At 49.1% G+C, this 23916-nt stretch overlaps 1 protein-coding gene and 1 long non-coding RNA gene across 4 annotated transcripts in view; one reads left to right on the forward strand and one right to left on the reverse strand.

Moving 5' to 3' along the window:
* LOC129534772 (uncharacterized) overlaps positions 1 to 23916 on the forward strand; it is a 73778-nt gene that overhangs the window by 14128 nt on the left and 35734 nt on the right. For 2 of the 3 annotated variants that reach the window (XR_010134707.1, XR_008681475.2), the window contains exons 3-4: positions 5912 to 6092; positions 20693 to 20792. This is a non-coding gene — a long non-coding RNA (uncharacterized lncRNA). Of the gene's footprint in view, positions 1 to 5911; positions 6093 to 20692; positions 22188 to 23916 lie in introns of those variants that run through there. The other variant, XR_010134706.1, reaches the window with a different exon arrangement.
* The window catches only part of MYH16 (myosin heavy chain 16), a 72382-nt gene continuing 49003 nt past the window's right edge, over positions 538 to 23916 (reverse strand). Inside the window, exons 29-43 of the mRNA XM_055393164.2 lie at positions 23525 to 23770; positions 22262 to 22379; positions 20219 to 20346; positions 19162 to 19358; positions 17526 to 17658; positions 14774 to 14990; positions 13895 to 14031; positions 13696 to 13799; positions 12028 to 12220; positions 9885 to 10088; positions 8495 to 8620; positions 6930 to 7100; positions 5645 to 5845; positions 4845 to 5072; positions 538 to 931 (exon numbers count right to left, since the gene is read on the reverse strand). Of these exons, the coding sequence (XP_055249139.2) occupies positions 4872 to 5072; positions 5645 to 5845; positions 6930 to 7100; positions 8495 to 8620; positions 9885 to 10088; positions 12028 to 12220; positions 13696 to 13799; positions 13895 to 14031; positions 14774 to 14990; positions 17526 to 17658; positions 19162 to 19358; positions 20219 to 20346; positions 22262 to 22379; positions 23525 to 23770 (2376 nt within the window). The 3' untranslated portion in view covers positions 538 to 931; positions 4845 to 4871. The remainder of the gene's footprint in view (positions 932 to 4844; positions 5073 to 5644; positions 5846 to 6929; positions 7101 to 8494; positions 8621 to 9884; positions 10089 to 12027; positions 12221 to 13695; positions 13800 to 13894; positions 14032 to 14773; positions 14991 to 17525; positions 17659 to 19161; positions 19359 to 20218; positions 20347 to 22261; positions 22380 to 23524; positions 23771 to 23916) is intronic.

A 23916-nucleotide genomic window follows, 5' to 3' on the forward strand; every position in this document is an offset into this window, starting at 1 on the left:
CTCCGGAGATTCCGTAACTTTCTTGGCTTTAAGAAACCTAGTTTGTTTTCATTTCTCTGATACAGACTTTCAAAATTTGGAAAGAACTTCACCAAGACTGTATTGTTTTCATGGTTTCCAGTAGAAGCAAGCCTGTGAATTAGTATATAGGGATGCAACAAAACTTTTTTATATGGCAGTGGTAAAAATTGCCTTTGGATAAGTCTTAGGAAAAGAAAATTTCTCCATTTAAAAACAAGCTCTAAGTCTAGTGTAGTGGCTCATGCCTGTAATCCCAACACTTTGGGATGCTGAGGTGGGAGGATTGCTTGAGCCTAAGAATTCAAGACCTGTCAGGGCAACATAGTGAGAACCCATCTCTAGAAAAATAAAAGCCTGGCATAGCGGCACGTCGGTACTGCTACTATACTGTACTGGAGGCAGAGGCAGGAAGATTGCCTGTACCCAGGAGTTCAAGGCTGCAGTGAGCCATGATTGTGCCACTGCACTCCAGCCCGAGCCGCAGAGCAAGACTCTAAGAAAGCAAAGAAGCTCCAGTTGGTCTATTTTTTTAATGTTTCTTTTATTTAAGCTATATTGGGACATTAACATTGTCAACATGAGGAATTCTTTGTAGAGAACAGCCGGGTCACAGACATTACATATTCCGTCCTTGACATGAACAGGTAGGAACTCAACTGAAACAGATCCATCATTACTGTCATCCAAATGCTTACTGCCCTTCCAGAGAAGCCCCACTCATTTTCATTCCTCTAATGGCGGGTTTTACATTCCCAAGCTCATTTTCCACCATAGCACTCTTTATTCTTCACCACCTGTCTCTTCCTGGCTTGCACTTTCTTTTGCATAGTAAACATTCTCAGGACAGACCCAGTTTTCCATTTTCATATTTTCTCCCTCTCAATGGACTGCAGTTGAGATCTGTATTACCCTGGAAAGAGAGAGAAAGAGAGATGGTGAGCAAGGTGAGCAAGTCCATGTGGGTCAGAGCTGGGAGCTCTGACATCTTTGCTCCTGTCTTGCTGGAAAGACAGCTCCCTGGGATGCCTAGGAAGCTTCTGCAAAGGCTTCCTTCCTAGTAATGGATACTGTTGAGTTATACCTAGCTTGTTCTGCATGAGGTTTTGAGGGTTTAGAGACACCTTTGGGCATAATGTGCCCATACAAGTCATTGAGTGGGCTCAGAGTGCAGTGCCCTGGGATACAGAGCTCTCCCTGAGAGCCTGCCTGTGATGTGTCACAAGGGGTTTTGCTATTGTGATGTGACCATCTTCCAAAGAAAGAAAAGCTACTTCACGTCTCATCCCACAAATGGATTTTTAAAATTAGTAAGGTTTCCTTATGGAGTTTATGGAATACTTGCACCCAGTAGAGCCATTCACAGCCTCACCCCTGCCTACCCTACCCTGCTAGCTTCATCCCCCACCGTGCTGCAGCTCTCTGGCCTCATCCTGAGCCCATCTACTCCAGCCAGCCTGTGCCCTTGTGCACATCCCACCTTTGCACTTTTGTGTGTGTTGGGCCTTCTGTCTGGAATTCCCTTCTCTCCTCTGCCTGGTGAAGGATCGGTTTTATTTATTCTCTTAAATTTCTGTTAAAATATTTTATTTTTATGTTTTTAATTTTTTTTTCAGTTTTTTTTAATTTTTTTATTTTTCTGGAGACGGACTCTCACTCTTGTTGCCCAGGCTGGAGTGCAGTGGCACAATCTCGGCTCACTGCAACCTCTGCCTCACAGGTTCAAGCAATTCTCCTGCCTCAACCTCCTGAGTAGCTGGGATTACAAGGACCTGCCATCATGCCTGGCTTATTAAATAAAAACAAAATGGATGGATCAGGACATGGAGAGTAGACCCCAGAGGCACAGCCTCATCACCTCTGGGTGCTGGTGGCAGGATGGCAGCCTGATGGCATGGAAGTAGATCCTTGCTGTGACAGAGCAATTGTACCAGGTCCAGCCAAACCAGGGCAGGGGACCTGCTTTAAAGGATGTCTAATCCTGGAGCCTAAGACTCCTAGTGGAAGGAGCTGAACTGCCTTCTGAGTCTGGGTGTGCAGGAAGCCTCATGAGTAGTTCCCACCTAGGTCAGAGCTCACTAGGAGGGATCCCTTTCAGGTTTTTGCCCTGAAAGGAGATGGTTACACATTAATGCAGAGACAAGCTTCTGATTTCCTTAACTTCCTGACCTAACCATTATTTCAGGGTTAGAGAATTCAGAAAAAGATTCTGTGCCCCATATTTTATCTCTTCACTAAGCAAACGGTCAGATAAAGCTCAGCTTCACATCAAAGTTCAATGGGGTTATCGCTTTTGGCCAAAACCCAAACTGACCGCCATTACTGAAAGATAGCGAATCGTAACTGAGCAGGGAACCTTACCCTCCTCACTAGGGGCTGATTCAACAAGATGTTGATTCAGTGAGGCCAGATATAATTCCCAGAAGCCATGGAGGTTGATGCTTAGGGTTCAGCCCCACCCCACCTCCCAAAGCGAACCAGTCTTTGATTTTTTGCTGCCCTGATTAATCCCACACGGAGGGCAACCATATCAATCTCCACAGTAACTTCAAATAAAAGATAACTTGCCTTTTCATAGCACAGGGTGTGTGTGACCATGAGCAAGTCACCAAACTTCTCCAAGCTCATTTTCCTCACCTGACAAATGGGGATATTTATACCTACCTTGTAGGGTAGAAAAGAGAGTGAAAAGCATTTTCCATGCACTTAGCCACCACCATGCTCATTTTTTACATTTTTTTGTAGAGATAGGGTCTTGCTATGTTGCCCAGGCTGGTCTCGAACTTCTGGCCTCAAGTGATCCTCCCACCTTGGCCTCCCAAAGTGTTGGGATTAGAGGCGTGAGACACTGCGCCCAGCCCTTTCAGTTGCCTTTTCTTTCTTAGCACTTGGCTCTTGTTAAAGGAGAAACCTCCACACCCTGGCTCCATGTATCTGGGTGGTTCTCAAACTCAGTCACACATCTGAGTCACCTGGAGGGCTTGCTAAATCACAGATGCTGGGCCCACCCCCGGAGCTGCTGATGCAGTAGGTCTGGAGCCAGGCCTAAGAATAGGCATTTCTAAGAATGTCCTAAGTGACACTGATGCTGCTCGTCCCGGGACCATGTTTTGGGATCCACTCCTCCAGAATCACATTCTGTGCCTTACCCCTCATTTTCCTTTTGCTTCTGTCCATGGGAAAAGGAGTGATTGATCTTGTTTTTGGAATAAGGAACCGGGAAGGCAGAGCTGAGCCCCATCTAATCTGTCCTTTTAGATCTACTCCCAGGGATGATGGGTTCTGATTGTTCCTCTCCTAGGAATAGTGGCTACTCCCCGGGGATCAAGCCTGCATTTGTTCAGTTCTGCAGGTTTTTTTTTTTTGTTAGACAGAGCCTTGCTCTGTCACCCAGGCTGGAGTGCAGTGGCGCGATCTTGGCTCACTGCAACCTGTGCCTCCTGGGTTCAAGCAATTCTAGTGCCTCAGCCTCCCGAGCAGCTGGGATTACAGGCGTGTGCCATCACGCCTGGCTAATTTTGTATTTTTAGTAGAGTTGGGGTTTCAGGTATCTTTAATTTTGAGGCAAAGTATGAGGATGCCTATGGTGGACACACATTAAAGCCACATCCTCAATCTAGAATTATGGCATATTAAAACTGGCATTTGGGTCAGGCATGGTGGCTCATGCCTGCAATCCCAGCACTTTGGGAGGCTGAGGCAGGTGGATCACAAGGTCAAGAGATTGAGACCATCCTGGCCAACATGGTGAAACCCCGTCTCTACTAAAAATACAAAAATTAGCTGGGCATGGTGGTGCGCACCTGTAGTCCTAGCTACTCGGGAGAACTGCTTGAACCTGGGAGGCGGAGGTTGCAGTGAGCCGAAATCCCACCACTGCACTCCAGCCTGGTGACAGAGTGAGACTCTCAAATAAATAAATAAAACTAGTATTTTGACTTTTTTTTCTTTGAGATGGGGCCTCACTGTGTTGCCCAGGCTGGAATGCTAGATCATTGTAACCTCAGACTCCTGGGCTCAAGGGATCCTCCTATCTCAGCCTCCTGAGTAACTGGGACTTCAGGTGTGCACCACCATGCCTGGACAATGTTTTTTATTTTTGTAGAGACAGGGTTTCACTGTGTTGCCCAGGCTGGTCTTGAACTCCCGGGCTTAAACCATTTTCCCCCTTGGCCTCTGAAAGTACTAGGATTTACAGGCACGAGCCACTGTGCCCAGCCTATTTTAACTTGTACATATTTATCTCCAATATTTTTTGTCCTTGATTAGTTCTGAATTAAGGGGAATAAAGACTACTTTAAATTGTTTCCTTAAAATCCCACCTGCACTCAGTGTTCAAGAAATGGTAGCTGTGATGATAATTATCATTTTCTTAGTGTTAGAGACCTGAATTCAACCAGGATTGATGAAATCTCCAGTGAAAAATGATATTGTGGGGGACACGAAAGATAGCACACATTGCCATAAGCTTGTGGACGTCCCTGTGACTGTGTACTAAGCACCTAGGTTCCAAGGCTAGTGTCAAGTGGCATCACACTTGGGAATTGCCCTTCTGTGCAGATGGGGGAACATCAGGTCGGCCAGCACCTGTGATACAGGTGAACAGCACCCCACCCGAGGGCTGTGACACTCTAGAGGAGTTTTGCAGCTGAAGAAGGAGGGAAAGAGCTTTGGGGTTCCTGTTGCATGAGACTGGGTGTGACAAAGACTGGAGCTGGGGAGCAGGGGGAGTATGGCTGGGTCACCTAGTACCAATACTAGCAGCAAAGCCAGTGCAGGGAAGGAGCGCTCTGAGCAAGACCGTCCAGAGCGGAGTCCACACCTACCGGTTGTGGCCTAGGACACGGAGGGCCTCACTCCTCAGAAAGGGTTTTCGAGGTGCCTGTCTTGGACACCTGGATGATCTCCACAGAGGTGATGCCCTTGCCGGCCACGCGGTGTCTGGTGCGCAGCTTGTTTAGGGCAGTCTCTGCCATGCCAGCCCGCTCCTCAGCGTCATCCAGCTCATGCACCGTCTTCCTGTATCGAGCCAAGGTCTGGTTGGCCTGGTCCTCCTGTGACAAAGGCACGGTGGGAAACGGGGCATAAACGTGGCTGGTTCTGGTTAAGTGTGCATTTAAAAAAATTTTTTTTTTTGAGAGACAGTCTCGCTCTGTCGCCCAGGCTGGAGTGTAGTGGTCTGATCTCGGCTCGCTGCAACCTCCACCTCCTAGGTTCCAGCAATTCTCCTGCCTTAGCCTCCCAAGTAGCTGGGATTAAGGTGCCCGCCACCACGCCTGGCTAATTTTTGTATTTTCAGTAGAGATGGGTTTCACCATGTTGGCCAGGCTGGTCTCAAACTCCTGACCTCAGGTGATCCACCCACCTCGACCTCCCAAAGTGCTGGGATTACAGGCATGAGCCACCATGCCTGGCCTCTTTACAACTTCTTATCTCTGGTGTGTAGTGTCTGGTCCTCCCTCCCACTGGATTCCAAGGAGGAGACACCATGGACATGAGCCTCGCAGAGTCATCTTAGGGCCAATGCTTGCTTCTTTCCCTGTGGTTAATTCCCAGCAAGGCTGGCGACCCGCACTAAGAAACAAGCGTCAGGGAAGGAGGAGTGGGGAGGCGCATGGACACCCACCGCCTCCTCAATCTGCCTCTTGTAGACCTTCAGCTTGTTCTGTAGCTTCTCCACCAGCTCCTGCATGCGCTGATTGGTCTTGTGGTCCTCCTCTGTCTGGAAGACCAGCTCTTTGAGGCGACGCTCATTCTTACGCAGCGTCTTGACTGTCTCTGCGTGCTGTTTCTGTTCCCCATCCAGCTCTGTCTCTAGTTCCTTGATCTGTGGGAGGAAGAGAGGAATGCGGCTGAGCGAACGTGTGTGTTTTGTTTTTTGTTTTTCTGACAGGGTCCCGCTCTGTTGCCCAGGCTGGAGGGCAGTGGCGTGATCATGGCTTACTGCAGCCTTGACCTCCTGCGCTCAAGTGATCCTCCTGCGTCAGCCTCCTGGAACATGTGGTTTTGAGCTTCAGAGCTCAGTGGCCTCAGACAGGGGCGTTGTGGCTGCAGTGTCCACCGCCTGCCCAGAGGTGAGGGGATGGACCCTGGACAGGAGAGTTGGGTGGGCTCTGGCTTTTACAGGCCATGCTGTGGTTGTCAGACACTTTCTCTTGAGCCTCAAATTCCCTCATCTGGGAAATGGGGGTGTTAGGGAGTCAGACAAAATGATGGAATCTTCTGGGCCCTTCCAGCTCTGGCATTTCATGGGGTAAAGACTAAGGCTTGTTTTCTTTCAGTTAGTAAAAAAAGGCAAGGAGAATATTGGGGACTGCTCTGCTTGAGGCTAAGGACATTCTGGGGAGGAAGGTGACAGGGAGGGAAAGAGGAGAGGAGAACTTGAGAGAAATTAGAGCTCTTCCCTCAATTTCCTTTTCTCTTTCTTTCCCTCCCTTCCTTCTTTCTTTCTTTCCTTCTTTTCTCTTTTTTTCTGAGACAGGGTCTGGCTCTGTCACCCAGGCTGAAGTGCAGTAGTGCTATCATAGCTCACTGTAGCCTCAACCTCCTGGGCTCAAGCAATCCTCCCAACTCAGCCTCCTGAGTAGCTGGGACTACAGGCATGTGCCACCACACCCAGCTAATTTAACATTTTTTTTTTTTAAGAGATGGAGGTCTCACTATGTTGCCCCGGCTGGTCTCAAACTCCTGGCCTCAAGCGATCCTCCCGCCTTGACCTCCTAAAGTATTAGGATTACGGGCGTGAGCCACTGCACCTGGTCCTTTCAATTTCTTCTTCTTAACAGTTGCATAACCTGATTCTTCATCAAATGCAGGACATGTTTTTGGCAAAAGACAGGCATCTCACACACGTACTCCCCGCCCCGCCAGATCCCCATTCCTCCCTTGGCTGAGCCCTGCATCGCCCTTACCCTGGCCTCCAGCTTCATGATCGTTCGCTTGCCGCCTTTCAGAGCCAGCTGCTCGGCCTCCTCCATCTTGCCTTGCAGGTCTTTGATGGTGACCTCGTAGTTCTTCTTGATCTTCTCCAGGTGCATGCAGTGGTCCTGCTCTTGCCGGAGTTCTTCTGCCATGCGGGCAGCCTGCAGGTGGGGAAAAGAAGAGCAGGGGTTGGAGCTGGGTGCTACCCAGGCTCATAGCTCCTTTGAGAGATGTGAGGCCTTGTCTCCCGGTCTCTAGGAAACCAACTGGTTGACAAGGGGATCCCCGCTGACATGCTGCTGGGGTTTGGTGGAAGGGGTGCTCTATGCTCCCCTTTGCCCCCAAGAGGAGAGGGGGAGCCAAGCTCATGCCTCCCATCCCCACAGACTCCCAGCAGCTGGGCACACTCAAGCGAAACCCTACTGACTGCTATCTCCATGAGGGGCACAGCATGGAGGGTGAGAAAAGCACAGCCTCTGGAGTTGGAAGACCCAGGACTGTGTCTGGCCCTGAGTGACCTTCAGCATGTTGCTTATCCCCTCTCAGTCCCTTTCTCCTTACATTCATTCTACAAATGTTCATGAGGGTCTACGGTGGGCCGGACATGGGCCTGTGCTCTTGGGAGGTAGCAACAAGTAAGACCAGCAATGTTCCTGAACTCCTGAGATTTCGATCAAGTGAGAGGAGCCTGATGATGAAAATCGGTATTCCTTCATCTTCCAAGTGGGGAGTAAACAGAACCCACCACTTGAGGCTGGTGTGAACACCCGAAGGGATACTGGGCTGAGAGCACTTGGGGGCATATCCTGCCAACATCCTCCACTGCGTCCCCAGGCTCATCCACCAATGTCCTCCTCTGCGTCCCTGGGCTCATCCATCTTCCTTTTACTAGCCCTTCCCTCAAGGCTGTTTGATTTTATTGTTATTGTTATTATTTCATGTTCTGAGATAGGGTCTTGTTCTGTTGCCCAGGCTGCAGTGCAGTGGCGGGATCATGACTCACTGCAACCTCAAACTCCTGGGTTCAGGTGATCCTCCTGTCTCAGCCTTCTGAGTAGCTGGGACTACAGGCACATGCCATGACGCCCGGCTAATTTTTAACATTTTTAGTAGAGACAGGGTCTTGCTGTGTTGCCCAGGCTGGTCTTGAACTTATGGCCTCAAGCAGTCCTGCTGCCTTGGCCTCCCAAAGTGCTGGGATTACAAGCGTGAGCCACCATGCCTGGCCCAAGGCTGTTTTAATGCATCCCATTGCCAAAAAGCCTGCCCAGATGAACCCACTCTGATGGCTTCTTTGATGCAAGACCCCGGGCCTTGTGGTATAATCTTTCACATAATCACCTAGAGCTTGTAATTGTTTCTTACTTTCACGTGTGTGGCTTTTTAGAAAAGCCTTGGGCTCCTCCAGAGCAGGGCCACATTCTCCCTGGCAGGGAACCATGCTCGGGTCCACAGTGGCCCACGATGGGAGGAGGTGGCCTTCCTGCCCAGGCAGCCTGGTCCTCAGCAGGCGCCCAGGCCCTGCCTGCCAGCAGCAAGGGGCACACGCACTTACGTCCATCATGGCCTTCTTGGCCCTCTCTTCGGTCGAGCGGAACTCACTGATGAGCTCCTCGTGCTCGTTGGAGATGCGCTGGACATCTGACTCCAGCTTGCGTTTGACCACGAGGAGGCTCTGGTTCTGGAGGAAGAAATGGAGATATCACTATGAGCCAGGGGTCTGCATGGGCCTTCCTGTGTCCAGGAAAGAACATGACCTCTGCCAGACATGCTTGCCAGACCCCAACAGGAAATGGCCCTGGGCCCTCTGCGTGGGGTATGGGTCCCTCTCCTGCATTCTTTTTTTTTTTTTTTTTTTAGGCAGGATCTTGCTCTGTTACTCAGGCTGGATTGTGCAGTCGTGCAATCACAGCTCACTGCGGCCTCAATCTCTTAGGCTCAAGCGATCCTCCCACCTCAGCCTTCCAAGTACCTGGGACTACAGATGCACACCACCACACCCAACTAATTTTTCATATGTTTTTAGAGACAGAGTCTGGCTATGTTGCCTAGGTTGGTCTTGAACTCTTGGCCTCAAGCAGTCCTCCCACCTCTGCCTCCCATAGTGCTGGGATTACAGACGTGAGCCACTGTGCCTGGCCAGGATTATACATTTTATTTTATTTATTTTTATTTTTGAGTCAGAGTCTCGCTCTGTCGCCCAGGGTGGAATGCAGTGGCATGATCTTGGGTCACTGCATCCTCGACCTCCGGGGTTCAAGTGATTCTTGTGCCTCAGCCTCCCAAGTAGCAGCTGGGATTATGGTATGCATCACCACACATGGCTAATTATTGTATTTTTAGTAGAGATGGGGTTTCACCATGTTGGCCAGGTTGGGATGTGTATGTGTGTGTGTATATATATATATATATATATATATATTTTTTTTTTTTTTTTTTTTTTTTTTTTTGAGATGGTCACTCTGTCACCCAGGCTGGAGTGCAGTGGCATGATCTTGGCTCACTGCAACTTCCGCCTCCTGGGTTCAAGCAATTCTCCTGCTTCAGCCTCCTGAGTACTTGGGATTACAGGTGTGTGCCACCACACCTGGCCAATTTTTGTATTTTTAGTAGAGACGGGGTTTCATCATGTTGGCCAAGCTGGTCTCGAACTGCTGACCTCAGGTGATCTGCCCACCTCAGCCTTCCAAAGTGCTGGGATTATAGGCATGAGCCACAGCGCCTGGCCCAGGCTGGGATATATTTTATATCCTGGACTTTTAAGTCACAATTTTACAAAAAGCTCTGCAGATGAGTTTTGAGGATTTGCTGAGTGGGGTGCACTGCCTGCTTCTGAGTTTTGAGGGGGGCTCACGTGGTTTGGGCACCATCCTGGCCTCACCCCAGCACCCCCTAACCCCCGGAGTGTGGGTGCGAGTGGCACTGACCCGGGAGCCCTGTCCTACCTGGATGTTGATCTCGTTGTGCCGTTCGGTGATCTCCACCACTTCCTGCTCCAACAGCTTGCGTGAACGCTCACTGCCCTCCAGGGCTGAGCGCACCTCCTCCAGCTCCGTCTGCAGCAGGCTCAAGCGCCGCTCCTGCAGGTTGTACTGCTCCTGCAGCTCCTCATGCTGCCTGGCATCCTCGTCCATCTGGACCTGCAGGTCCTGGGGGGCACAGGGACCCAGCGTCAGCCCATACACTGGGCCGTGGTATCACCTTGGGGGTGGCCAGGCGTGAGGGCGCTGTGACCTTTATCGACTGGGTTCAGCAGGAAACTGGGCAGGCAGGGAGGCCACAGAAGAAGAGTGAGGAACAAACCTGGTCTTGGGAAGTTTATGGTGTGGTGGAGCCCCAGCAGGGCCAGGACCCAGGAAGTTATCTAACATAAGGTCAACATGAAGTCAAACCTTTCCTGATGATAGAGCACCTGGTGTTCCCAGCACAGCCTTCTCCAGGAGGCCTTCCCAGTGACCTCTGCCAATCATATTCTAATCCTGGCTAGGCTGATCCTCCGCTCTCTTCTGTCCTCTTATTTCTCTCTCTCTTTTTTTTTTTTTTTTTTTTTTTGAGACAGAGTCTTGCTCTGTCCCCTAGGCTGGAGTTCAATGGCATGATCTCGGCTCACTGCATTCTCCGCCTCCCGGGTTCAAGTGATTCTCCTGCCTCACCTTCCCAAGTACCTGTGATTACAGGTGCCTGCCACCACACCTGGCTAATTTTTGTATTTTTAGTAGAGATGGGGTTTTGCCAGGTTGCTCAGGCTGGTCTCAAACTCCTGACCTCAAGTGATTTGCCCACCTCGGCCTCCCAAAGTGCTGGGATTATAGGCGTGAGCTACTGCGCCCGGCCTGTCCTCTTATTTCTCCATAGGACTTATCACCAGTTTTAATAATACAGTTTTATTTTTGTTGCTGTCTGCATGGGGATGTTTGTCTGTTTTGTCCACTCTGTTTTGTTTTTGAGACAGGGTCTCTGTCACCCAGGTTGGAGTGCAGTGGTGTAGTCACAGCTCACTGCAATCTCCAATTCCTGGGCTCAAGCGATCCTTCCACCTCAGCCTCCTGAGTAGCTGGAACTACAGGCACAAGCACCACCATGCCTGGCTAATTTTATTTTTTGTGGAGATGGGGTCTCGCTATGATGCCCAGGCTGGTCACGAACTCAAGCCTGGCCTCAAGCAATCCTCTCTCTTCAGCCTCCTGAGTAGCTGGGACTACATGTGAACACCAAATGTGCCCAGCATTGTCTTGTCCACTCTTGGACACCTAAAACAGTACCTGGTTAGGGCACATCTCCAGTTAGCAAGTGTTGGATGTGTGGTTCCACCCATGTATACTGTAAAGACCAGCCTCATAATGGAATGATTGTAAAGGGGTCTTCAGCTCTGTTTGTGTTTATTTTTTAAGGCAAGTAGTGGGTATATGAGTTTTGTTGTGTTCTTCATTTCTCTATGTCTGAAATAGTTTATAATAAGTAAAAAATGATTTTACAAATCAAGACAGGGCTGGGCGTGGTGGCTCACGCCTGTAATCCCAGCACTTTGGGAGGCTGAGGTGGGTGGATCACCTGAGGTCAGGCATTGGAGATCAGCCTGGCCAGTATGGTGAAACCCCATCTCTATTAAAAATACAAAAATTAGCTGGGCATGGTGGTGGGTGCCTGTAATCCCAGCTACTCAGGAGGCTGAGGCAGGAGAATTGCTTGAACCTGGGAGGCAGAGGTTACAGTGAGCCGAGATTGCACCACTGCACTCCAGCCTGGGTGACAAGAGCAAAACTCCATCAAATAAATAAATAAATAAATAAATAAATAAATAAATAAATAAATAAATAAAATAAAATAAAAATCTAGACGGGCCCAACTTCCTGTTTCCCTCCTTTGGTCCATCTTTCCAATTGTCCAGAATCTGGACTTTCGGTGGTTGAGGACCTCTTCTTTATATAGTCCCCAAGCCTCCTGCTCCCTGGACTGCCAGCCACCCCACATTCTCTTATGCCTTTATGCTAGCTGAAGACATGCATTGAGTTAGCCCCCTTTAGGCCTTCAGACTCAACTGATGATGGTGTGCCTTGTATCTCATTTCTCCTCCTCCCAGATCGCTACCTTGATTTGCTGTTGCAGCCTTTTCAATGTCTTTACAAGTTCGCTGTTGTTCTTGTTGGCGTGGTCCAGCTGGATTTCCATCTCATTCAGGTCCGTCTCCATCTTCTTCTTGAGCCGAAGTGCCTCTGCCCGGCCCTTGGCCTCTGCCTCTAGGCTGGCCTGCAAGGACTCGATTGCCCGCTGGTGGTTCTTCCTGTAAGTCCAAGCAGAGAAGACCTTGGCATACTGGGCTGGCTGTTCAGTCTGTGCTAAGCCTTCCTAGAGAAGAGGTCTCAGCATCAGCATGAGTACAGGCACCATGTCGTGAAATTAAACAAACCCTTAAAAAGGTACAAGACAGGGATGAGGGTTTCATGCTTTGGGGAAATAAAAGGAAGGTCATTTTGTTGTTTTGGAGTCACTCTGTGGCTCAGGCTGTAATGGAAAAACCGTCACATTCTGTGATGGTGTAGTAGTGTGATCATAACTCACTGCAGCCTTGAACTCTAGGGCTCAAGTGATCTTCCCATCTCAGCCTCCCCAGTAACTGGGACTACAGGCCATACCACCACACCCAGCTATTTTTATTTTTATTTTTATTTTTTATTTTTTTTTTGTAGAGCGGGCTTTTGCTATGTTGCCCAGGCTGATCTCAAACTCCTGAACTCAAGGGATCCTCCCATCTCAGCCTCCCAAAGTGCTAGGATTACAGGCGTGAGCCACTGCGCCCAGCCAAAATTAAATAACCTTTATGCTTCAACGGATACTTTTAAGAAAGTGACAAGACTACCTAATGCTAGATGACGAGTTAGTGGGTGCAGCGCACCAGCATGGCACATGTATACATATGTAACTAACCTGCACAATGTGCACATGTACCCTAAAACTTAGAGTATAATTAAAAAAAAAAAAGAAAGTGACAAGACAACCATAGAATGGGAAAAAATATTTGCAAATCATATCTGATAAGTCTAGTGTTCAAAATATATAAAGAACTCTTACAACTCAACAATAAAAAGAAGCAATCCAATTTTTGAAAGGGGCAAAGAACAGACTTTTCTCCAAAGATATACAAACAGCCAGTAAGCACATAACAGATTCTCTGCTTCATTAACCATCATGGCTAAAATACTACATCTAAAGTGTTCATAGGCCGGGCACGATGGCTCATGCCTGTAATCCCAGCACTTTGGGAGGCTGAGGTGGGCGGATCACTTGAGGTCAGGAGTTCAAGACCAGCCTGGCCAACATGGTGAAACCCTGTCTCTAGTAAAAATACAAAAATCAGCTGGGCACAGTGGCACATGCCTGTGATCCCAGCTACTTGGGAGGCTAAGGCAGGAGAATTGCTTGAAACCAGGAGGCGGAAGTTGCAGTGAGCTGGGATCGCACCACTATACTGCGGCCTAGGCAACAGAGCAAGACGCTGTCTCAAAAAAAACAAAAAACCAAAAAGAACCCCCAAAAAAACCAAAAAAGAAAAACCCAAAAAACAAAGTGTTCATAAACTAGACACAGTAGTGTGAGGTACAGTCTGTATTTCCATTTCATAGATGAGGAAACACGTTCAGTGAGGTTCACCTGAATTGCCCAACGTCACACGACTAGTAGGTGGAAGAGACTGGGGTTTCTGGACTCTGCTCCATCACACTTCCCAAGAGTCAGCCTCCCATCCCACCAGCTCCATACCTGGTAGCCTCAAATTCTTCTTCTTTCTCATGGATTCTTCGGTCGATGTCAGCTTTAACCTGAGCCAGTTCCAACTGAATTCGAATCACCTTGCTCTCTTCAACCTACCAGAAATATAACCATGAGTCTTTCTGGCCAAGAAGATGTGCAGTGCCTGGCCAAGGGTCCACAGTCCCCAAGGTGATGACCCCATGGTTACCTCCAGGGAAGACTCAGCTTCTTCCAGGGCCACCTGGAGTTCTTCCTTTTCCATCTCCAATTTTTTCTTCAACTTCTGCAGCTCATGCACACTCCTTCCTCCCTCACCCAGCTGATCAATGAGATCCTTTATCTCCTCTGAGATAGAAATATTCATGTTAATAAGACTCAGCATTCTAGAGTCATGGCAGGTGGCACCGTCATTCCTCTATTGGGGTAAGAAGCAGGCCTCCCAAAGTGCCAGGATTGCAGACATGAGCCACCACACCTGGCCATAATCTTATTTCATTGTCATGACAACATTATAAGGAGGGTAGAATTATTTCCTCATTTAATTTAATTAATTAATTAATTTATTTATTTTTGGGACATAGTGTTGCTCTGTTGCCCAGGCTGGAGTACAGTGGCATGATCTCGGCTCACTGCAACCTCCACCTCCCAGGTTCAAGCGATTCTCCTGCCTCAGCCTCCCAAGTAGCTGGAACTACAGGCACCCGCCACCATGCCCTGCTAATTTGTTGTATTTTTAGTAGAGACGGGGTTTCACCATGTTGGTCAGGCTGGTCTTGAACTCCTGACCTCAAGTGATCCGCCCGCCTCAGCCTCCCAAAGTGCTGGGATTACAGGCATGAGCTATCACACCCGGCTATTTCCTCATTTTATAGATGAGGAAAGTGAGGCACAGAAAGATAAGGCAACTCGCCTAAAGTTACACTGCTGAATGCTGAAGTGCTTCTACAAAGCACTTGCTAGAAAGTCAACGTTTATTGAGCGCCTACTATGTGCCAGGTACTCAAATGATGATGTGCTCAGGATGAAGGGGACTCTGGCTGTGTCCCCTCTCTACAGGCCCATCCCATCCACCTGCCCTCAGACTCACCCTGCAGGGTCTTATTCTCCTTCTTCACGGACTCTAGATGCTCCAGAGACTCCTCGTAGGCAGTCTTGATCTTGAAGCTCTCTGTCATGTACATGCGGCACTCCTTCTGCGAGCTGTCCACTTCCACCTGCAACTCCTCACACTTCTGCTGCCACTCAGCCAGCATCTTGTCAAAGAGCCTCTGCTTCTTGTCCAGGGCAGCGGCTGCAGCATTGGCCTAGGGAAAGTTGGAAATGGCCTCTAGGGGTCCAACCTCATCGCCTCTGTCCCCTACTCCCACCCCCCCACCAACCTCTCTTCCCTCCCTTTCCCCAGTAACTCTTGAGACTACGGACTCCTTGGGAATTGGAATGTAATTCAACACCTATGGCAGAAGCACAGAACAGAGAGTCTGCAAAGAGCTGCATGCCAGTTCTAAAACTTCCCCCTGAGAGATGTGTGGCCTGGGACATTCCACCTTATTTTCCCAGGTTAGAATTCTCTCAGGTGTAAAATGAGGAGTTTGGGCCACAGCGGCCTTCCCAGATTTATGACATTCAGCCTAACTCCCCTTAATATATTTCACTGTAATGTAGTAATATACACTACACATCAACTCAAAACTGACTATTCTTAGACTTTATTTTTCTATAGATTTCATCCGTCTCATAACTCCCTGGCAACTATTTGCTGTTGTGCTATATTAGCTTTTATAAAGTTTTGTTTTGTTTCTTTCGTGGGGTAGCAAAACCTTTTTGAGTTTCAGGACTTTTTTTTTTTTTTTTTTTAAATTGAGATGGAGTCTCATCCTGTCACCCAGGCTGGAGTGCAGTGGCATGATCATGGCTCACTGCAACCTCCGTCTCCCGGGTTCAAGCGATTATCCTGCCTCAGCCTCCTGAGTAGCTGGGATTACACAGGCGTGTGCCACCACGTCCGGCTACTTTTTGTATTTTTAGTAGAGATGGGGTTTCACCATGTTGGCCAAGCTGCTCTCAAACTCCTGACCTCAGGTGATCTGCCTGCCTCAGCCTCCCAAAGTGCTGAGATTATAGGCGTGAGCCACTGTGCCCAGCCTTTTTTTTTTTTTTTTTTTCCAAGAGATGAGGTCTCACTCTGTCACCCAGGCTGGAGTACAGTAGCATAATCATAGCTAACTGTAGCCTCAGCCTCTTGGACTTAAGCAATCTTCCCACCTCAGCCTCCCAAAGTCCTGGGATGACAAGCATGAACCACCTTGCCAGAACTTTTTTTCTGAAACCTCTCACATGGATATGACCTCCTGCCTACATGGCCACTTCATGGAGCCACGTTCTTGTATTGGGCTGCATGTGGCTCCTCACAGCCAGCATGAATCATGGTTCCATCTAGACCAAGACCAGAGAGGTGTATGCCAGTGGAAATCCTGTTTAATTCTCATAGAGACTGGCAACTCAGTTTCAACCAGGGATGCAAATAGGAATAGTTAGCCACGCAAAGTATGTGGGATGCAGTTTGTGTAAGAGAGAGGGGAACAGGGAAGGTGCATCATGTAACTTTCTTTTTTTTTTGGAGCCAGAGTCTCGCTGTCACCTAGGCTGGAGTGCAGTGGCACGATTTGGCTCACTGCAACTCCACCTCCTGGGTTCAAGTGATTCTCCTGCCTCAGCCTCCCGAGTAGCTGGGACTACAGGTGCCTGCCACCACGCCCGGCTAATTTTTTGTATTTTATTAGAGACGGGATTTCACCGTGTTGCCCAGGCTGGTGTCGAACTCCTGAGCTCAGGCAATCCGCCTGCCTCGGCCTCCCAAAGTGCTAGAATTATAGGCATGAGCCACCGCGCCCGGCCGTATTATGTAACTTTCAGGGGCAAATTTTACCCTGCTTGTGACCCTATTTATTTATTTGAGACAGGGTCTCACTCTGTCAACCAGGCTGGAGTGCAGTGGTGCAGTCATAGCTCACTGCAGCCTTGAACCCCTGGTTCAAATGATCCTCATGCCTTAGCTTCCCAAGTAGTTGGGACCACAGGCATGTGCCACCACACCTGGCTAAATTTTTAATTTAAAACTTTTTTGGGGGCTGGACACAGTGGCTCACGCCTATAATCCTGGCACTTTGGGAGGCCAAGGCGGGTGGATCACTTGAGGTCAGGAGTTCAAGACCAGCCTGGCCAACATGATGAAACCCTGTCTTTACTAAAAATACAAAAAATTAGCTGGGCGTGGTGGTGGGCACTGTAATCCCAGCTTCTCAGGAGGCTGAGGAATGAGAATCGCTTGAACCCAGGAGGTGGAGGTTGCAGTGAGCCGAGATCACGCCACTGTACCCCAGCCTGGGCAACAAGAGCCAAATTCCATCTCAAAGAAGAGAAAAGAAAAATATATATATATATATATATATATTTCTTTTTTCTTTCTTTTCTTTTTTTTTTTTTTTTTTTGAGATAGGGTCTCCCTGTGTTGTTCAGGCTGGTCTTGAACTCCTTGGCTAAAGTGGTCCTCCTGCCTTGGCCACCCAGTGTGTTGGGATTAGAGGCATGGGCCACTGTGCTTGGTCTTGTGGCCCTGTTTAAACAGTAGCTTGTTGAATGTTAGATCTCGGAAGAGTTCATGAACACGTGCTCAAGCAGCAGCCGTTGTCCAGCAAGCTCCTGAAGGCACCTCTGCATTGCACCTTCTTGAACCATGTGTTTCTTCCTGATGACCCCAGACATGTGACAGCCTTGCCCTAGCCCTGCTGTGGGCTCTCTGCCCCGGTAAATAGGCAGCTTTGAGCATTTGACCCTCTGACCTTCTCCAAGTCGATGGTGAGGTCCTCAACTTCTGCCTGGAGTCTCTGCTTATTTTTCTCGAGGGAGGCAGCCCGGGCCTGGGCAGTTTCAGCTGCTTCTTCTGCCTCCTGAAGCCTGGCGGCCAGCTTCCTCCTGCAAATGAGGGCCAGAGGGGCTGTCAAGGAAACACAGGCACTCACAGGCACCACCTCCACACTGCCAGGGTCAGAGTGTGGTGGGCATGGTACTAAGCTCTGGTGTCAACATTGGAAACGATGCAGAGTGTTTACAGGACAGCCACAGCTGTCCATTCACTCTCTCATTTATTCATTCAACAAACACTTTCTCTACTCTGCGTCAAGGATTGTTGCAGGTGTTAGGGATGCAGCAGTGAATAAAACAAGCTAGGATACCTGCCCTAACAAACGAAATGTTTGTTCTGGAGCTGGGAGGAGGCAGGCAATACATGCCCTATAGAACATAAGCACTGCAGTGACAAATAGAGCCAGGAAGGGGACAGGCAGTCCAGGTGGGAGGGGATGACATTGTCAAATACAGACTCAGGAGAGACTCTCTGAGAAGGGGACACAGGAGCAAAGGTCTAAGCCAGGGAATGGAGGGGCCCTGAGGGTGTCTGGGGCAGAGACAAGCTTAGGGGTTGAGATTTAGGTTTAGCCCAGGAGTGGGAGCCTTGGGGGAGGACCAGGTAGTGCCCAGCAGCCTCCATAGCAAAGGCCTGAAGGACAGAGGTGGAAGTTGCAGGAAGGCAAATTTAGCTTAGAGCTTTAGATGAAAGTATTGCATCAGCTGGAAGTCACTATGCCTTATTTGCTATCATATTAGCAGAAATTTCAGTGGATGGATGGGACCAGCCAGCAGGCTGGGATCCCGGAAACACTTAGAGCACATGTGCCATTTTCTATGCCTAATTTGGCTTTATACAAGAAAAAATTTGGCCATTTTTTCAGAGAATCCAGAAAAGTCTATAGAGGAGTTTGTTAAGTTGACCATGTTCTTTGATTTAACTTGTCATGGATCCCCTCTGCTGCCTGGCCCAGGGTGGCTCACTCACAGGGCTTCCCTGCGTGCATGGGCCCAGGGGCACCCAGGCCAGCCTCCTTTTACACCAGAGAGAGGCCCAGAGCCACTTTCATGTCCCCCCTTATTTCCTCAGGTGTCCACTTATGTAGTTTTTTTTTTTTTTAGAGACAGGATCCTGCTCTGTTATCCAGGCTGGAGTGCAGTGGCTCGATCATTGCTCACTGCAGCCTCCAATTCCTGGGCTCAAGCAATCCTCTCACTTTAGTCTCCCAAGTAGCTGAGACTACAGGCACGTGCCACCATGCCTGGCTAATTTTGTAATTTTTGTAGAGATGAGGATCTCACCATGTGGCCCGGGCTGGCCTCGAACTTCTGGGCTCAAGCAATCCTCCCACCTTGGCCTCCCAAAGTGCTGGGATTACAGGCATGAGCCACCATAGCTGGCCCACAGAGCAGGCTCCTTTGTCCAGACACACTGTCGTCCTCTTAAAGCAGCCTGTGAACGTCCTTCTCCTGGGCTTGGCCCTGGCCTCAGCAGTGACTGACATGGTGGTGAGGCCCCCAGCACCACCTGCCCAGCCCACCTGGCTCTCTCAGCAGGAAGACCACACTCACTTGGTCTCCTCCAGCTCCTCTGTCCTCTGGATGGCATCGGTCTCATACTTGGTCCTCCAGGTGGTGACCTCAGTGTTGAGTTTGGACACGAGGCGCTGCAGCTCTGACTTGCCTCCCTGCTCCTCCTCCAGCTGCTCCTTTACTAGGTCCAGGTCGTGCTTGGTGTTGGCCAGACTCACCACGGCGGTGCTGCGAGACTGTGGGGACCAGCCTGTCAGGCGCCCGTGGGGGCTTTCCACAGCCCGCAGGGCCACCACTTAGATACACGTAACACTGGAGCAGCAGTGATGGCAGGCGAAAGGGGGAAAAGAAACACGATCCCACAATCCAAACCATCGGGGTTTTAATTTTCATCCTATGACTTCTTTTCTTTCTATTATTGTCCACAAGGATATGTAATTTCATTTAGTTATACACATCACATACTACAGTTTTGTAGTTAGCTTTTTTACTTGCTACGATATCAAATACTTTTTGTATTCCTTTGACATCTTCATAACCTGTAACTTTCTTTAGCTGGGACTATAGGTGTACAACACCATACCTGGAAACTTTTTTTTTTTCCTGAGACCGAGTTTCACTCTTGTCACCCAGGCTGGAGTGCAATGGTGCGATCTCGGCTCCCTGCAACCTCTGCCTCCACCTGTGTCGGCCTCCCAAGTAGCTGGGATTATAGGCACTCACCACCATGCCCAGCTAATTTTTGTATTTTTAGTAGAGACCAGGTTTTGCCATGTTGGCCAGACTGGTCTCGAACTCCTGACCTCAGGTGATCCGCCCACCTTGGCCTGTCAAAGTGCTGGGATTACAGGTGTGAGCCACCATGCCCAGCAACTTTTTTATTTTTTAATTTGGTAGAGATGACATTGGGGGTGGGGGTGGGGGTGGGGTCTTGCTGTGTTGTTTGGGCTGGTCTCGAACTCCTGGCCTTAAGCGAACCTCCCACCTAGGCCTCCCAAAGTTCTGGGATTACAGGCATGAGCCACCAACCCCAGCTGTAACCTATAACTTTAAGGCGGCAGCTCTGTCTCCACCGCAACCCCACGTCCAAACAAACCTTTGACTCTTCATCCAGCTGCCTCTTGTAATCATCCACTTGTGACGTCAGAGATGTCTTTATCCGTAGAATTTGATTGAGCCGGCTCTGGGACTCTTCATATTCCCTGCTCAGTTCACTATTTTCAGCTGGGTGAGAAGGGAATGGAAGAAATATTGGAGGAAGAACTGGTTCCCCAGCCAGATCCAAAGTTCCCCAGGGCATTGCTCCTAAAGTACCCAATAAATATGGTGGCTTGGCCAATGGAGCTGGAATGGGGAGCACAGTAGATCACCACTCTAGCCTCCAAATTAAGTGAACCCAGGAGAAAGGCAAGCGCCCAAGGGTTGCCAAGATCCAGGTAACCTGCATGGACTTAGGGGCCTCACATAATGAAACCCCTGTCTCCTACATGTCAGGAGATGCAGCAGAAGAGTTTGGAGAAACAGTGGGACACAGTATTTCCTTTGTAAAATGTATTTGTCACAATTCCAGAACCTACACTCCTGTCATTTGTGGAATGATTGCTGGAGCCAGAGGCCAGGAAGAAGTTCATGAGCCTGAGAGAAAAAGCAAGGATTTCCAGTTCTACCCTGTAAGTCACTGAGCTCACTGAGCTTCATTTTTCTTATCCATCAAATGGGGATATTGATTTTTTTTTTTTTTTTGAGACCAAGTTTCATTCTTGTCACCCAGGCTGGAGTACAGTGGCGTGCTCTCATCTCACTGCCACCTCTGCCTTCCGGGTTCGAGTGATTCTCCTACCTCAGCCTCCTGAGTAACTGGGATTACAAGTGTGTACCGCCATGCCCAGCTAATTTTTTTTGTATTTTTAGTAGAGACCGGGTTTTACCACGTTGGCCAGGCTGGTCTCAAACTCCTGACCTCAAGTGATCTGCCCACCTCAGCCTCCCAAAGTGCTGGGATTACAGGCATGAGCCACTGCACACGGCTGGATATTGATTTTTTTTTTTTTTTTTTTTGAGACAGGGTCCTGCTCTGTTGCCCAGGCTGGAGTGCAGTGGCACAATCATAACTCATTGCAGCCTTGAACTCCTGGGCTCAAGCAATCCTCCTGTCTCAGCCTCCCAAGTAGCTGGGACCACCAGTGTGCACCACCACACCCAGCTATTTAAAAACATTGTTTTGTAGAGATGGGGGTCTTGCTATGTTGCCCAGGCTGGTCTCAAACTCCTGGCCTCAAGTAATCCTCCCGCCTTGGCCTCCCAAAGTGCTGGAATTACAAGTGTGAGCCACTGCACCCAGCCAGGATATTGTTAAAGAATTCCAAATGTGAGAAATAAGGCCAAAGGATGCCTGCAAGTTCTCTTGATGTCACACCAGAGCACTAACAGGCCCACCTGTAGACTATTCAGTTCTCTAAGGAAATGTACCTTTGTTTGACTTACTGTTTACCCCTGTGTGATTAGAGCACAGCTTCTGCAAAGTTAGAAATTAACTTATACATTGATAAATTGCCAATTATTTTTGTTATAGAGATGCAAAGATGCACCTGTATGACAAAGGTGTGTTTCTTCTGGCAGGGGAAAAAAATTCCTAAACTAAACCCAGAGGTCACAGGATTATTGTCCTATAGGATATTAACTAGTTCTGCATCTAACTTAGCAAAGTTATTTTAGCGTTTCTTTTCCCAGCAGACTGTAAATCTCTGCCTTTCAAATGCTCTTTGAAAGCAGCTTTACCATTTTTCTGGCTCCCTCATTAAGCAGTTAAATAAATCGTTGACACATGTTCGCTTTATATTAGTATGTGGGTCATGTTTAAAAATGTTTGAAAATTGTATTTTGTCAGCATGAATGCCTCTCCCACTGATCTCACCGGGAAGGTGAGAGAACAGATACGAAAATGCTTTGAATTGTGTTCCCTGTTTTGCATTGTAAAGATGTTACTTGGAACATTCAGCAGGTGGAATAAAATCTCCTCCTCTCATCACAAGGGGTTTGGACGGGAATCTTCCAAGGCCAAGAAAGCTCTGTTTCCTTGAGAATCCCAGTTCCTTTCCATGCACTGCTCCTTAGCAAGCTCAGGGCGGAGAGGGCTCACCTTGGAGGCGGGTCCTGATGGCATTGATTTCTGCTTGGTTTCGCTCTAGCTCTGCCACCTTGGCATTGGCTTCTGATAAGCTGTCTTCCAGCTTTCTGACATGGGCCTCAGCATTCATCTGCTCAGGAAGGATGAACTCAGTGGGGAAGTTGCGGGTGGGGGAGGCCAAGCCCTCCCTACCTCCCCTTTGATTTTTGCCCTGTTATTCCTGTGTGCCTCCCAGGCTACCTGCCTGGAGGTATGCCCCTGTGTCAGAAACCCCAAATGGCTCACCATTTTTTTTTTTTTGAGACAGGGTATCACTCCATCACCCCGGCTGGAGTGCATAGGTGCAATCAGAGCTCACTGTAGCCTCGACATCCTGGGCTCAAGCCATCCTCTCACCACAGCCTCCTGAGTAGCTGGGACCACAGGTGCATGCCACCATCCCTGGCTAATTAGTTTTATTTTTTTGTAGAGACAGGGTTTCACTGTGTTGCCCAGGCTGGTCTTGAACTGGGCTCAAGTGATCTGCCTGCCTTGGCCTCTCAAAGTGCTGGGATTACAGGCGTTAGCCACTGTGCCTGGCTTATTGAGCACTCTTATGTGCCAGAGACTATTGCAGCCCTCACAGTAGCGCTCTAAGGTGGGGATTATGATAATCATCTTCATGTTACAGATGAAGAAATCGAAGCACAGGTTATTTTATTTTTTATTTTATTTTATTTTATTTTTGAGACAGAGTCTTGCTCTGTTGCCCAGGCTGGAGTGCAGTGGCACAATCTCGGCTCAATGCAACTTCTGCCTCCCAGGTTCAAGCAATTTTTGTATTTTTAGTAGAGACAGGGTTTCACCATGTTGGCCAGGCTGGTCTTGAACTTGTGACCTCAGGTGATCTGCCTGCCTCAGCCTCCCAAAGTGCTGGGATTACAGGCGTAAGCCACTGTGCCCAGCAGGTTATTTTATTTTAGTTTATTTATTTTAGAGACAGGGTCTTACTCTGTTGCCCAGGCTGGAGTGCAGTGGTGCAGTCATACTCACTGCAGTCTCAACCCCCTGGGCTCAAGCGATCCTCCTGCCTCAGCCTCCTGAATAGCTAGGACTACAGGCACATGCTACCATCCCTGGCTAATTTTATTTTTTGAGGAGACGAGGTCTGGCTATGTTGTCCAGGCTGGTCCCCAACTCCTGGCCTCTCAAAAGCAATCCTCCTGCCTCAGCCTCCCAAAGTGCTGGGATTACAGGAGTGAGCCACTGCATCCGGCCCACAGTTAGGTTATTCACCTTGGACTTCTGTATCGTCTCCACGCTGGCATTGAGGTCATCAATCTCAGCCTTCATGACCTGTTTATCTTTCTCTAGCTTGGACTTGACCCTCTGCAGGCTCTCCACATGCTCCGTCAGCTCGGCCATGGAGTCCATGTGCTTCTTGCGCAGTGTGGAGGCCGTCGCCTCGCTCTGCAGGGCGGCTTCTTCCAGCTCCCGCCGCAGCTTCAGCAGCTCAGCCTCCCGCTTGCGGTTCTGCTCGATCTGGGGTAGAGGAGGAGCAGCTTAGCAGAACTGGCCAATGCCAGCCTTTTCGGGGTGGACACCGCCCAGCTGCTCGGTGGTCCCCTGATATTCCTGTACCTCGCTAAAAGAAGTCCTGCTTGAAATGCCAATGCTTAGCCTTTAGG

This window comes from Gorilla gorilla, chromosome 6, assembly GCF_029281585.2.
Source record: "Gorilla gorilla gorilla isolate KB3781 chromosome 6, NHGRI_mGorGor1-v2.1_pri, whole genome shotgun sequence".
In the NCBI taxonomy this organism is placed as follows: domain Eukaryota; kingdom Metazoa; phylum Chordata; class Mammalia; order Primates; family Hominidae; genus Gorilla; species Gorilla gorilla.